Genomic DNA, 12,259 nt, shown 5'->3' with positions numbered 1-12,259 from the left:
AGGTTCAAGTTTTCCTATATTGATATCCAATTGTTCCAAAACCACTGATGGAAAAAGACTATCCTTTTCCTTTTCAATTACCTTTGGCATCTTTGTAAAAAAAAACACCTAAGTGACCATATTTCTATGGGTGAGTCTGTCTCATCTGCACCTGTATAGTAACTCTACAAGTCAGACAAGGTAGGTCTTCCAGTGCTGTTCTTTTTCTCAATGATTTTCATCATCTTAGACCATTTTATGTCCATATAAATTTTAGAATCAGCTTATCCATTTCTATCAGCAAGGAGATCCAACTGGTCCATCCTAAAGGAAATCAGTCCTGAATATTCATTGGAAGGACTGATGCTGAAGCTGAAACTCCAATACTTTGGCCACCTGATGTGAAGAACTGACTCATTTGAAAAGACTCTGATGCTGGGAAAGATTGAAGGTGGAAGGAGAAGGAGACAACAGAGGATGAGATGGCATCACTAACTCAATGGACATGAGTTTGAGTAAGCTCCAGGAGTTGGTGATGGACAGGGAAGCCTGGCGTACTGCAGTTCACGGGGTTGCAAAGAGTTGGACACGACTGAGCGACTGAACAGAATTGATCCATTTCTATAAGAAATTGGAAGTCTGCTAAGGTTTTGATATGGATTGAGTTGAATATATAGATTAATTTGGGAGAGATCTGACTTAATAATACCAAGTCATTCAACCCATGTTTATGGCACACTGTTCTATTTATTTGGGTCTTCTTCAATTTCTCTCAGCAACATTTTGTAGTTTTCAGTGTGTATATATCTTGCATTATTTTGTTACATTTATCCCTGAAGGGTTTTTTGATGCTACTATGAATGGCCTTTAAAATTCAATTTCAATTGTTCATTGCAACCTTGATAGATTTGCTTATTAGTTCCAATGGCTGTTCTTCATGGTTTCCTTAGGACTTTCTATCTTACAATCATGCCATCTATAAATAAAGACAGTTTATTTCTCCTCTCTAATCTGTCATGTAACTATTTTTGTCATGTCGTGTACACCATATAATTATTTTTCTTGCCTTACTGCACTGTCCAGAACTTCAAGTACAATGCTGAATACAATTTGGTGAGCACAGCAGAAAGCGGTAGTTGACTTGCTATCTCAAATGTGGAGATTTAAGTGTGACATTTAAAAATTCAATTTAGAAAGGAAGCACATGATGGACTAGAAAAGCACTTACATCCTAAATGAAAAAGTATATACATACAAACAAGAACTCCCAGAACAAACCAACATTTTACTATTATAATTCTCACCATGGTACTGATACCATCTACCTCACATTCTTAAGACTGGATCTGTCTAAGGCTAAGTACCAATCTTCTTTTTTTTTCCTAATCCTCTATCTTGTATGTCTAAAATGGAAGATTCAGGTTCATGACACCTACCAGCATTTGCAACCAGAAGCAAGGGCAGTTTTCCTCGTTCTATGTCATCTTTAATCAGTTTCTCCAAGAAGGCAACATCCTGGGATTGAAAGACAAACGATAGAAACGTGAGGCAACCAGCATAAAAGCTGAACAAGGAAAAACGGCAACTTCTGAATGAAGCAGGTACTCTCACAATTTATCAGTTCTTTTCTAGACAATTTTCCTTTTTATCCCTCTAATTATAGATGAGAAAACAAAATCATTTTACTTGAAGATTAACTAGAAAACTCAGTTAAATGAGATTAAAGTTAGAAACTACATACACAAAACCAACATTTCTCTACTTTAAAACATTTACGATTTTAAAAATTCTCTTAAACTGGCCCCCTTGCCACCACAAAAACAGCCGAAAATGTATCTCTAATCTTATGCCAACAAAGGTCCGTCTAGTCAAACCTATGGTTTTTCCAGTAGTCATGTATGGATGTGAGAGTTGGACCATGAAGAAAGCTGAGCTCCGAAGAATTGATGCTTTTGAACTGTGTTGTTGGAAAAGCCTTTTTTTTTTTACAACTCTTCCCCTGCTTCCCCGCCTACAACTGTTTATTTTCTTTCCTGCAGTCTTGGTTGCAGCACACGGTATTTTTTTTTAGCTGCAGCATAGGGATCTAGTTCCCTGACCAGGGATTGAACCCAGGCCACCTGCATTGGAAACATGAGTCTTAGCCACTGGACCACCAGGGAAGTCCCCTAGAGAAGACTCTTGAGAGTCCCTTGGACTGCAAGGAGATCAAACCAATCCATCCTAAAGGAAATCAGTCCTGAATATTCATTGGAAGGGCTGATGCTGAAGCTGAGACTCCAATACTTTGGCCACCTGATGCAAAGAACTGACTCATTGGAAAAGACCCTGATGCTGGGAAAGATTGAAGGTGGGAGAAGGGGACGACAGAGGATGAGGTGGTTGGATGGCATCACCGACTCAATGAACATGAGTTTGAGCAGGCTCCGGGAGTTGGTGATGGACAGGGAAGCCTGGCGTGCTGCAGTCCGTGGGGTCACAAAGCATAGGACACAACTAAGACTGAGTGACTGAACTGAACTGAATGTTATTCAGTGATGCATCTAAACCAGAAAACCTAACTACCTTGAAAAAGAAATGCAGAATCCTAAAACCCAACCCTTCTGCTTCTGACTTCAGTATGGATAGCCTTACCACTTGTATGTCTGAAAATAAGCAGAATCCAATACCAAGGATTATGGTAAACAACCTTACTTTCAAAATCTGCCCATTCATAAATCCAGGTAACAGTGACAACCATTTGAAAGAATGGTTTAGAAGGAATTTCTGATGGTTAGTTGAACTCATGTTTCTACTTAAAGCAGGTGATACAGTGATTATAAGACTCTTTAAGAGCCAGGTGCTGCTCACCTTTCTGCCAGTCAACCTGTGTGGACATTCAAACCTGGAAGCATGTACTGGGCAATGGGAAGATCTAAGCAATCCATGAATAAGCTAATAATTATCTGGAGCCCAGCGAACAGAGCCACAATTGAAAGGAAGATACAGTTTCAAAACACAATTCTTTCTTATTTTATAAACTTTACCATCAGAGCTTACCATCTGATGCTGGGATCCAAACACAGTGTTACAGGGCACTCGACACAAGCAGGGAAAGGGCAAGCCAAGCTGTGGGAAGAAACATGCAACTTCATAAGAAGAATCTCTGTCTCCATCCCCTTATGTCCCCAAAAGACTGTGGTTCTAAGTCACGATTATTCTTTTAAAATAATCCCTCCCTTAGGAACACTTAATATTATAAATATATAGATGTTAAAGTATATCTAGAGAGTCAAGCCAAAAACATCATGTGGTGGAGGAGGGTAGGGTGGTAAATTTCCAGGAGCTGTCTTCTAAGAGGATACAGACAATTTAAAATTTTCTAAATGAGTCAGTTGAATGAGTAACTATCAACTCATCTTCTAAATGAGTACCTAATCTTTGCTGTATTTTAGAATATGCCAAAAAAACAAAAAACTTTTCCAAATGGAGAAACAAGCTGAGCCTTTAGCATTTTGGGGGGTAATTTAGGATCTTCCCTCCAAGGATTAGTGGTAAATAACACCGCCTAAAGGTATTCAAAGAACAAAACATGTTTATGGGCCCACCCACTCCTAAAAAACAATAAATATGGACCAACAGATGTACATATCTCAAGATAAATGAAGTCAGTGTTATAAAGACAGTAATTATCAAATAAATTTTATATTCTTCATTTTTAGCTTCCAAATCCTTAAGGAGATTATGTTTTAGGAATTTTTTAACATTTGAGCATATTGCTCTATATAACTAAGACTTGTAAGCCTTTATACACCAAAAATTTAATGAGCATTTTATTCACATTTTTTTCCTGTAAAGAATCTTTGCTTTAAATTATGAACGTGAAACCCAAGTAAAACACACAATAAATAATTACAGAAATTAAAAGTGAAAATGCCGTCCCATCCCCCCCACCCCTCAGACCCCCCAGTTAAGCCACAACCTGTCACTGTTGGGCTTCCCTGATAGCTCAGACAGGAAAGAATCCACCTGCAATGCAGGAGACCCAGGTTCGATCTCGGGTTTGGGATGATCCCCTGGAGAAGGGAATGGCAATCCACTCCAGTATCCTTGCCTGGAGAATCCCATGGACAGAGGAGCCTGGCAGGCTACAGTACACAGAGTCACAGCAGTCCATAGAGTCACAGAGTTGGACATGACTGAGTGACTAACATTACCCCTGCTAATAGGTTAGTATAGAACTTTTCAGATATTTTCTAGGCAAAAATATAATATACGTATATATATATATTTTCCCAGGTATAAAAAAATATGCACATTACCATGTACATACTTTTAAAACATGAACGGCTGCCACCTGCCTTTCCCACTTTTCCTCACACATTTTTTTGAAGACTCGATTGCTGTCCCAAGATAGCTCTGAGCCCCTAAGAGCCTGGCTCACAGCAAGTACTCAATAAGTAATGTTTCATGTTTCTACAGAGGTATTATAAAATTCCTCGTTTTGTATATTCTTAAGAAGGCATGATTTCTTTTTTTTTGATGTGAAAACGGGTAAAAACACTCTGTATTGCCGACCTGATTTAGTCTACTTAGGTTAATATTTGGTGTTGCTGATTAGTCACCAAGTCGTGTCTAACTCTTTTTCAACCCTATGGACTATACCCCATCAGGCTCCTCTGTCGATGGGATTCTCCAGGCAAGAATACTGGAGTGGGTTGCCATGCCCTCCTCCAGAGAAGAAGAGGACAGAATTTCTTACCACCAGTGACCAAGGTTCAGAATCAACTCAACTCCTGAGATTCCCCTATGTATCTCCTGGGGACTTCTCCATCTTACAGAAGACAATCCCTCCAATTCTATGCGTTTTGCTTTAAAATGTTCTTGGCCAAGAGGCTTAACAAGTTCTTGACTCAAGGTAGCACCCTAATCAAGCTTTCAGAAAACTCCAAAAAAGGATAATGCTCTTTGATCTAATAATTCTAGACTGGCTCTGAAAATCCATCTGAGGAATATAACCCAAAGTATAGAAAAAGCTTTATGCATAAAGATGTTCATAACAGCACTATACAAAGAGAATTTCCCAAAAATGGTCATAAAAAGCCAAAGAATACAAACACTCTAACTTCCCAAAAAGAAAAAAAAAATTTAAATACTATACACTCACTTAAAGGAATATCATGAAGGCATTAAAAATATACTTTACTATGAAGAACTGATAAAACGTGATATGCGCCTGTTAACAACAGTAAGTGAAAAAAGCCATGTATAGCCATGTAAAAACATACATGCCCTCTGACTGATCAAAGTCTGAAAAGAAATAAAGTAAAATGTTGACTGTGGTTGCCTTTGGGCAACTAAAAAAGACACATACATCTCTCTAAACTTATTAATACACATTTACATATAAAAATGACAAAAGATGCACGTAAGAAAATCATCTTTCTTTTCACTTGAAAAAAAAGCGGCCAAAGAAATAGGTCAACACACTTGAAAAACTTCTAGGACAGAATAAAGCACCGTTTCTTTAAACGCTCGCCCTTATGCCACATTACCTGATTACAGAGGTACTGGCCCAGGCCAGGCCTAGCAGCAGCACTTAGATAGAGCACAGGCTTCCTGTTATATAACACGTTGAACCCATCCACTACGAAGTCTTCATAACGGGAATGGATGGCAAGCCTACAGATCTTTGCGAGTCCTTCTCTTTCTTCTTCGTGGAAATAAGCACAGCCATTTTCATACCTGTTAAGAGACACTCACACGTCAGTATGTTCTTACCTCTGATTTTATAAGTCCCAGTCTTATAACCATGGAAGTAAATCTTTTCTCAACCTAGAAACTGTCACCCAGATCAGTCAAAGGAGATAGGAATCACCCTCGTCTCAGATGGCTGAAAACTCAGGGCAGCTGGAGGTTATAAAGAACAAAGGCAATGACCCTTCATCCACACTGAGCTCCTGGAAGATAGGAACTAATAAAACCAGTAGGAAATAGGAATGCCTCAGATATAAAAAGGCTGAAGATCACGGATTGGCTTACTTCACCAGAAAATCAGCACTGGATAATGTAGGCATGGTTTTTAGTAGTATCAGCCCTAAAACGTCCAAAGTAAGTAAAACTGTCAATAATGCTAGTCAGGCTAAGTTTTGCTTTCACTATTATCTGCTTGGAAACTTTTCTTCTTCTCCATCTCTAAAGAGAAAGAGAGAGAACTGCAATTACAGGTGTTGGATTTTTATTAGAAGAAAATTTCTCCTTTGCCACACAGGCAAACTCATACTCTCGCCAGGCCAAGCACCTTTCCACCATCTGAAATGAGTCTCCCAAGTTATTAAACGTTCCAATGTTAGGTAAACATTCCTTTTCCATAAAAGTAACAGCATAAATAAACACAAAATACCACTGGTCTTGTAGCTTCTACTGACTCCTTACTCTGCTAGAATTCCTTAATAATGACAATATTTACCACTGTATAAAGCAAATTTCAATTTCCCAACACATACTCATCTTCCTTATGACAGCATTTCCTTTCTACTAAAACACAGGTAATACTTTAAATAAAAATACTCAAATCCAGGGACCTCCCTGGTGGTCCAGTAGTTAAGACTGGGGGCATGGGTTCAATCCCTGCTTGAGGAACTAAGATCCAGCATGCCACACAGCATGGCAAAAAAAGAGAAAAAACTCCCTCAAACTTGCCTCCATGTCACTGCTACATCTTCTATCAACATGTGCCAACTAGGAATCTTCTCTTTCCTTATTTTTATTTTTTTTAAATCATGGAAGTATGATAACACATTTACAGGAGACTTAGAAAATACAGAGCAAGGTTACATAGAGTTCTACTATATATGGTAACAAATAAGAAACTGTGGACATTATTCAACAGTACAGGCTCATGTTCTCAGCTCTTGACACGTATTAATTCATTGGTTCATTTAATCCTCACAGCAATGTCATCAAATGGATATTAAGGCTATCTCTGTTGCACAGATAGGGAAACTGAGGCATGCAGTGGTTAAGTAACTCTTCCGAAAGGAAAGGGAAGAGGCAGATCTGAATCTAGGTAGCACAGCTCCAGAAAAGAGACTTCTCACAGTCTATACCCAACTCATAAATGCCTTTACCGGAAACTAAAAACTTATTACCTGAAAATTCTGCAGAGCCATAAGGTAGTGTCTGAAAGTATCCTAGTCGTAAGTTTTCTCAGCTTCTCCTTATCCAGAGTTGAAATGTAAGCTCCCAGACTATGCCCCAACAAAGATATATGACCTTGTTCTCCAATATTCTGAATTCTGTTAATCAAAAATATTAGATTTAAAAAAAGGTATTAGTCTAAGCATAAATAAATAGAACTTAGAGACAGTATTCCAGAAAAATTTCTGTCACATTTGAAATGCACTTAATGGCCTAGAAGGCAGAAATTGAGATAAATTTAGAAAATTCAATGTGTAATAAGGTATTAATAGCTTAGGAGGAAATTTTCTTTCTGAATTTAAGTCCTATGAGATGAATATCCTTTTTATTGAATACCAACTAAATACACAAACTGTTTTTAAATAATTTTCTCCAGATAAGTTTTTTAAATACTAGCTGTAAGAACTATAGAGAGTAGAGCTGAGATAAAATGTGCAGAAAACAATTTAAGAATCAACAGATGAAGATCAATTCCCTGCATTAAGCAGCTATTTATAACAGTTCAGCAAAGTCAAGGGGGACTAGGTATTGCTTTGCATATAATTACAGTGGATGGACTAATTTCCCTTATAAAGAATAAATGTAATAATGAAAATGACAAAGAATCAACAGGATTCTGGGCAGAGACAGTTCATAGAAAAGGAAATATAAATGGGTCTTAAAATATACAAAAAAGACACTTAACCTGATTTCTTAAGAAAAATGCAAACTAAAACTATGCTGAAATATCATTTCTTACCTATGAGACTGGCAACAATCCTTAAGTTTGCTAATACCCTTGTAGGCAAGCGTGTGGGGGAAACACACACACAGAGTGGGAATGTGAACAGGTACAAGTCCATGAGGGGAAATTTGGCAATATCTGTCACATTTATAAATACACAAACTTATTCGGTCTAGCAATCTCACTTCTAGGACTTCAATCTCCAGAAACACTACTTTGAGGAAATGACACATGTACAAAGTTACTAGCTGCAGGAATGGCTGTAAGGGTAAAACATGAATCGGAGACTAGTTAAATAAAATATGGCTCATCCATTAAGACTGTGTGCATTTTCGGTCATATCCAACTCTTTGCGACCCCAAGGACCGTAGCCCACCAGGCTCCTCTGTCCATGGGATTTTCCAGGCAAGACTACTGGAGTAGGTTTTCACTTTCTTCTGCAGGGGATCTTCCCGACCCAGGGATCAAACCCATGTATCCCGCACAGCAGGTGGATTCTTTACTGCTGAGCTACCAGGGAAGGCCCAGAGCAACATTAAACAGCTCTTAAAGGAAAAAGTGCCTTGTGTACTGCTATTCCAGGAACTTGAAGACATAAATGAAAAAAGCAAGACACAGAACAAGGTGCAGAGTATTTAGGTCCTGGAAGCAGTAAGCATAAACATCTGGCTTGGGTGTACGTATACAAGAAGTATCTCTGAAGAATACACAAGAAACTGGCAACTCATCTCTAGGAAGGAGAAAAGCTAGGGAGGGAGAGGTGAGAAGGAATACTGCCTGTGCATATATACCTTTTCTACCTTTTGAAATCTGACCCAGAAGAATGCATTACTTATTCTAAAAAACACTGTATTTAAAACACTTAAAGAGAAAATAAAACTAGATAAATTGCTTGATAGATGCATAAATGGAAATAAGATAAACAGATGATTCACAGATGGCGTGGCTTGCCACCAATGAATTCAGCTGCAGTACTTCTCAGCAATCAAAAGCCCAGGAACAGAAACAGCCAGAAACAGAAGCACACAGCAGCTACCCTCTGGCCCCTGCGCCAGCCCCTCCCTAAGACACAAGACCATAAAAATGACAAGGTTTTAGTAAATGATTTCCTTTTACAAAATACATTATCTAAAACACGTCAACATCTCCCTGAAGGAAGTGAATGTTGCTGTAACTTCATATATAATCTGGAATGAAATAAGGCTTATTATTGCGGCAACTTGTATGAATGTAATCAGTTTCAAACCCAAGAACACATGCACTTTCAAAGAGAAGCTGCCAAGCGTTCTCCATTACCGGGTGCTCTGGGGCTGCTCGTCTTCATCTCCGTGCATCAGATTCTGAACCAACTGGAGGATGCTCACCATGTCCTGTCCGCTGCGGGACAGAAAAGCAGCTGATAGACGGGGAACAGCACATGCCACCCCTCCCCTCACCACAGTCTCCCACTATTTCTCTTGTCTAAACTAGCGTTGATATCTTTCTGTTACAACAGAAATCATGTGTTTTGAGATACAGTATACAGCATCTTGTTTTTTAAAAATAAACCATAAGTTATCAACTGAATTCTGAAGATAACCATACATATATTAAAGTATTAGTTGCTTAGTTGTGTCTGACTCTTTGCAATCCCATGGACTGCAGCCCGCCAGGCTCCTTTGTCCATGGAATTCTCCAGGCAGGAATCCTGGAGTGGGTAGCCATTCCCTTCTCCAGGAGATCTTCCCAACCCAGGGACTGAACCTACTGCACTGCAGGCAGATTCTTGATCATCTGAGCCACCACGGAAGCCCCTTGCTTGTGATTAATTAAATCTTCTACCTGAATGTAAATTTGATTGTTAAAAATTTCCCCAGCTTTAGCAGTATCTCTCTACCAGTTCATCTGAGTCTTGGAGACTACTTACTAAGCATATTATAAGGGTCAAAATAGTCCTTATAAGCTGCTGGAAGATCACAAAAGCAGCAAGAATACTCCAATACCACTGGGAGTATCTAAGTTTCCCTCCATGTGGGATTCTTGTCTGTTTGTTCTAACAGAGTTAAACATGAAATGCAGGCATCGCTTATTACCACCTCTTCCCCAAACTGGAGAAACTGGAGATTTGCTTAGAGTATAAACAGACTTACTTCTGTCCAAGATACGTTTTTAAACGCTTGTAACATGAGGAGGCGGAAACATATGAGAAGAATGTGAGTGGTGCAGTCATTAGCAATGGCAAGGTGACTTGCAAAACATGTGATGTCAAAATGCTACCACTCTATTAATGAGAAGGTGACATAAAAAGTTCTCCCTTTTGAAAAACAATGTCCCCAAACCCATCTTCCTCAAGGTGCTGACCTTCACAAGTGAGGGACTCTGGTCCTTGGACTTTATGTAGAGATGAAGCCAGGTGGCCTTCAGGACACCCTATGTTACAGAGCTGTGAGAAGGCCATTAGTCCATGAAAAGCACTGAACTCTGCGCCTGGGAAGTGGGATCTCGGGTGCGGCTGTCAGCATCATTAGTGTGAGCACCCTGGACTGGCTTCACTAACGCACTCCCACTCAGAATTACAGATACTCCTGGCAGCATCTCTTCTAGGGAAACTTCTGCAGGATGAGTAGAACCCTGTAATTCCCTTCAGCAGGCCTGGGTGAGGAGACTCAGAAGATCTGGTTCCTGTTCTCAGCTGGAAAATGAACCTCACCCACAGAGGACTTCCAGTCGGCACCCTCCATCCGCTGGGATCCTTCCTCTGTTCTTTTGCGGCCCTGAACATATTTACATTCAGGTCAAAGGACAACTTAAGGGAGTTGGACTGTTTACCTGTGCACAGTTTCCTGGTTATAAAAAAATAATAAGTTTGTCTGAAGGAAACTGGGCCAGGACTTAAATTCCAAATTAAGCGCTAACATCCTGTACAAACTGTTGGCTGGACAACTACTTATTTTCCTGATATTTTCCCTGCTTCTTCAAACCACAAACATTTGACAGATTTCCTTTAGCTGCCAAAAAATAAATCACTCTACTAATAAATGAGCTGATGCTTTCCTTTCATTTTCCTTTCCCTACTATATAATACAATGGTAAATCTTATCAAGTTAGAACAACTCTCACAATAAAGCTCAGTCTACCAAACAGATTGCTGGTTTCAAGGATGAAACAAGTATGATAGTTGAGTTATATTATGAGTCTGTATATGCTTCTAAGAGGTTGTGTTAAACTCTGATCGGGGAAGGGGGAGAAACAGTAGGTATAGCAGCATCACCAACCAGCCAACAGCATTTCACTTTTCTGACGTTACACTGCATAGAACTCTCAATTTGCTTTGTGTTCATTAAAATTGTAAATCAGCAATGGCAAAATCTTGGTTTAAAGAAAATGTACACCCCACATAAAGGTGCTTATCTGTTGTTTTTTTTTAAACCTTTTATTTACTACTGGAGTACAGCTGATTAACAATGTTGTGATAACTTCAGGTGGACAGCAAAGGGGCTCAGCCATACATACACATGTATCCATTCTGCCCCAAACTCCCTTCCCATAACACTGAGCAGAAGTTCCCTGTGCTAAACAGTAGGAAAAAGTGCTTCTCTTCCTTGCCACCTACCTGCCTTGCAGTGGCCCTGGAATATCCCCTGATAGGAGCTTCTTTCCATTTTCCTCCTCTGTTCTTCTAATTTAAAGGAAATAAAAAATTGTTATATTTCTAACACTGGAGCATGAACATGTGATAATGTTGCTCATAAGCTCTAGTAACTGATGTGGGATTTGAAACACACATTCCCCCACCCCCACCCCACCCCAGCCCCCCAGGCTGGGCTATAGTTTAATTTCAGGAAAAGAATACTAAAAAAAAATAATACTTCAACCAATTTCTTGTTTACTTGACGTACTATATGACCTGAATATACAGTAAGAAGCATTTCTAGAGTCAAGTTAATATATTAAGTAAATTTTAATAGGCTGAAGTGAAAATTATAAGTCCTGCCTCTCAATTTCAAAATCCTTTAATGATAAAGCACCGTCCACTCAAGACAAACACCAATTTTAAAGTCAGCTGCAGCTAAGCATGATGTTCTGAGAGCAAGAGGCGTCTTCAACAGCAGGAAACCAGTGCCGCCAGTTTCGCAGCGGGTTGAGCACGTTTAATGGGGTCATGTCTGTTCTGCAGGCTCACCTCTGACTGTCCTCGAGCATCTTCATGGCCTCCTTCAAGTTTTTCCCCATTTCAGCTAGAGTAGGGTCTGCTATCTGGAGAAACATTTTTCAAAAGGTTAAATGTTAACAACCTTCTATTACTTCCACAACAGAGTTCATCAAGAAAAAAACTAAATTTTAAGTCCATTTTCTTCTGGATTTATGATAACATACTTGGGTTATGAAGCACATGCT

The 12,259-nt window shown here is 39.3% G+C and overlaps 1 protein-coding gene across 3 annotated transcripts in view; it reads right to left on the bottom strand.

Annotated features, from left to right (window-relative positions):
• The window catches only part of PDXDC1 (pyridoxal dependent decarboxylase domain containing 1), a 55,045-nt gene that overhangs the window by 24,143 nt on the left and 18,643 nt on the right, over window positions 1–12,259 (bottom strand). For 2 of the 3 annotated variants that reach the window (XR_015154680.1, XM_086375636.1), the window contains exons 2-8: window positions 12,045–12,118; window positions 11,475–11,540; window positions 9,179–9,259; window positions 7,110–7,256; window positions 5,514–5,703; window positions 3,019–3,087; window positions 1,416–1,494 (exon numbers count right to left, since the gene is read on the bottom strand). Coding sequence is in view for 2 of the 3 variants with exons in the window: in XM_086375636.1 (XP_086231762.1) it covers window positions 1,416–1,494; window positions 3,019–3,087; window positions 5,514–5,703; window positions 7,110–7,256; window positions 9,179–9,259; window positions 11,475–11,540; window positions 12,045–12,118 (706 nt within the window). In the remaining variant the exon portion in view is untranslated. The remainder of the gene's footprint in view (window positions 1–1,415; window positions 1,495–3,018; window positions 3,088–5,513; window positions 5,704–7,109; window positions 7,257–9,178; window positions 9,260–11,474; window positions 11,541–12,044; window positions 12,119–12,259) is intronic. The other variant, XM_086375637.1, reaches the window with a different exon arrangement.

Source organism: Bos grunniens, chromosome 25, assembly GCF_055505025.1.
Source record: "Bos grunniens cultivar Pamir isolate PY7600 chromosome 25, Bosgru_T2T1.0, whole genome shotgun sequence".
NCBI classification, from domain to species: Eukaryota; Metazoa; Chordata; class Mammalia; order Artiodactyla; family Bovidae; genus Bos; species Bos grunniens.
This window is presented reverse-complemented; position numbering and strand designations above follow the sequence as displayed.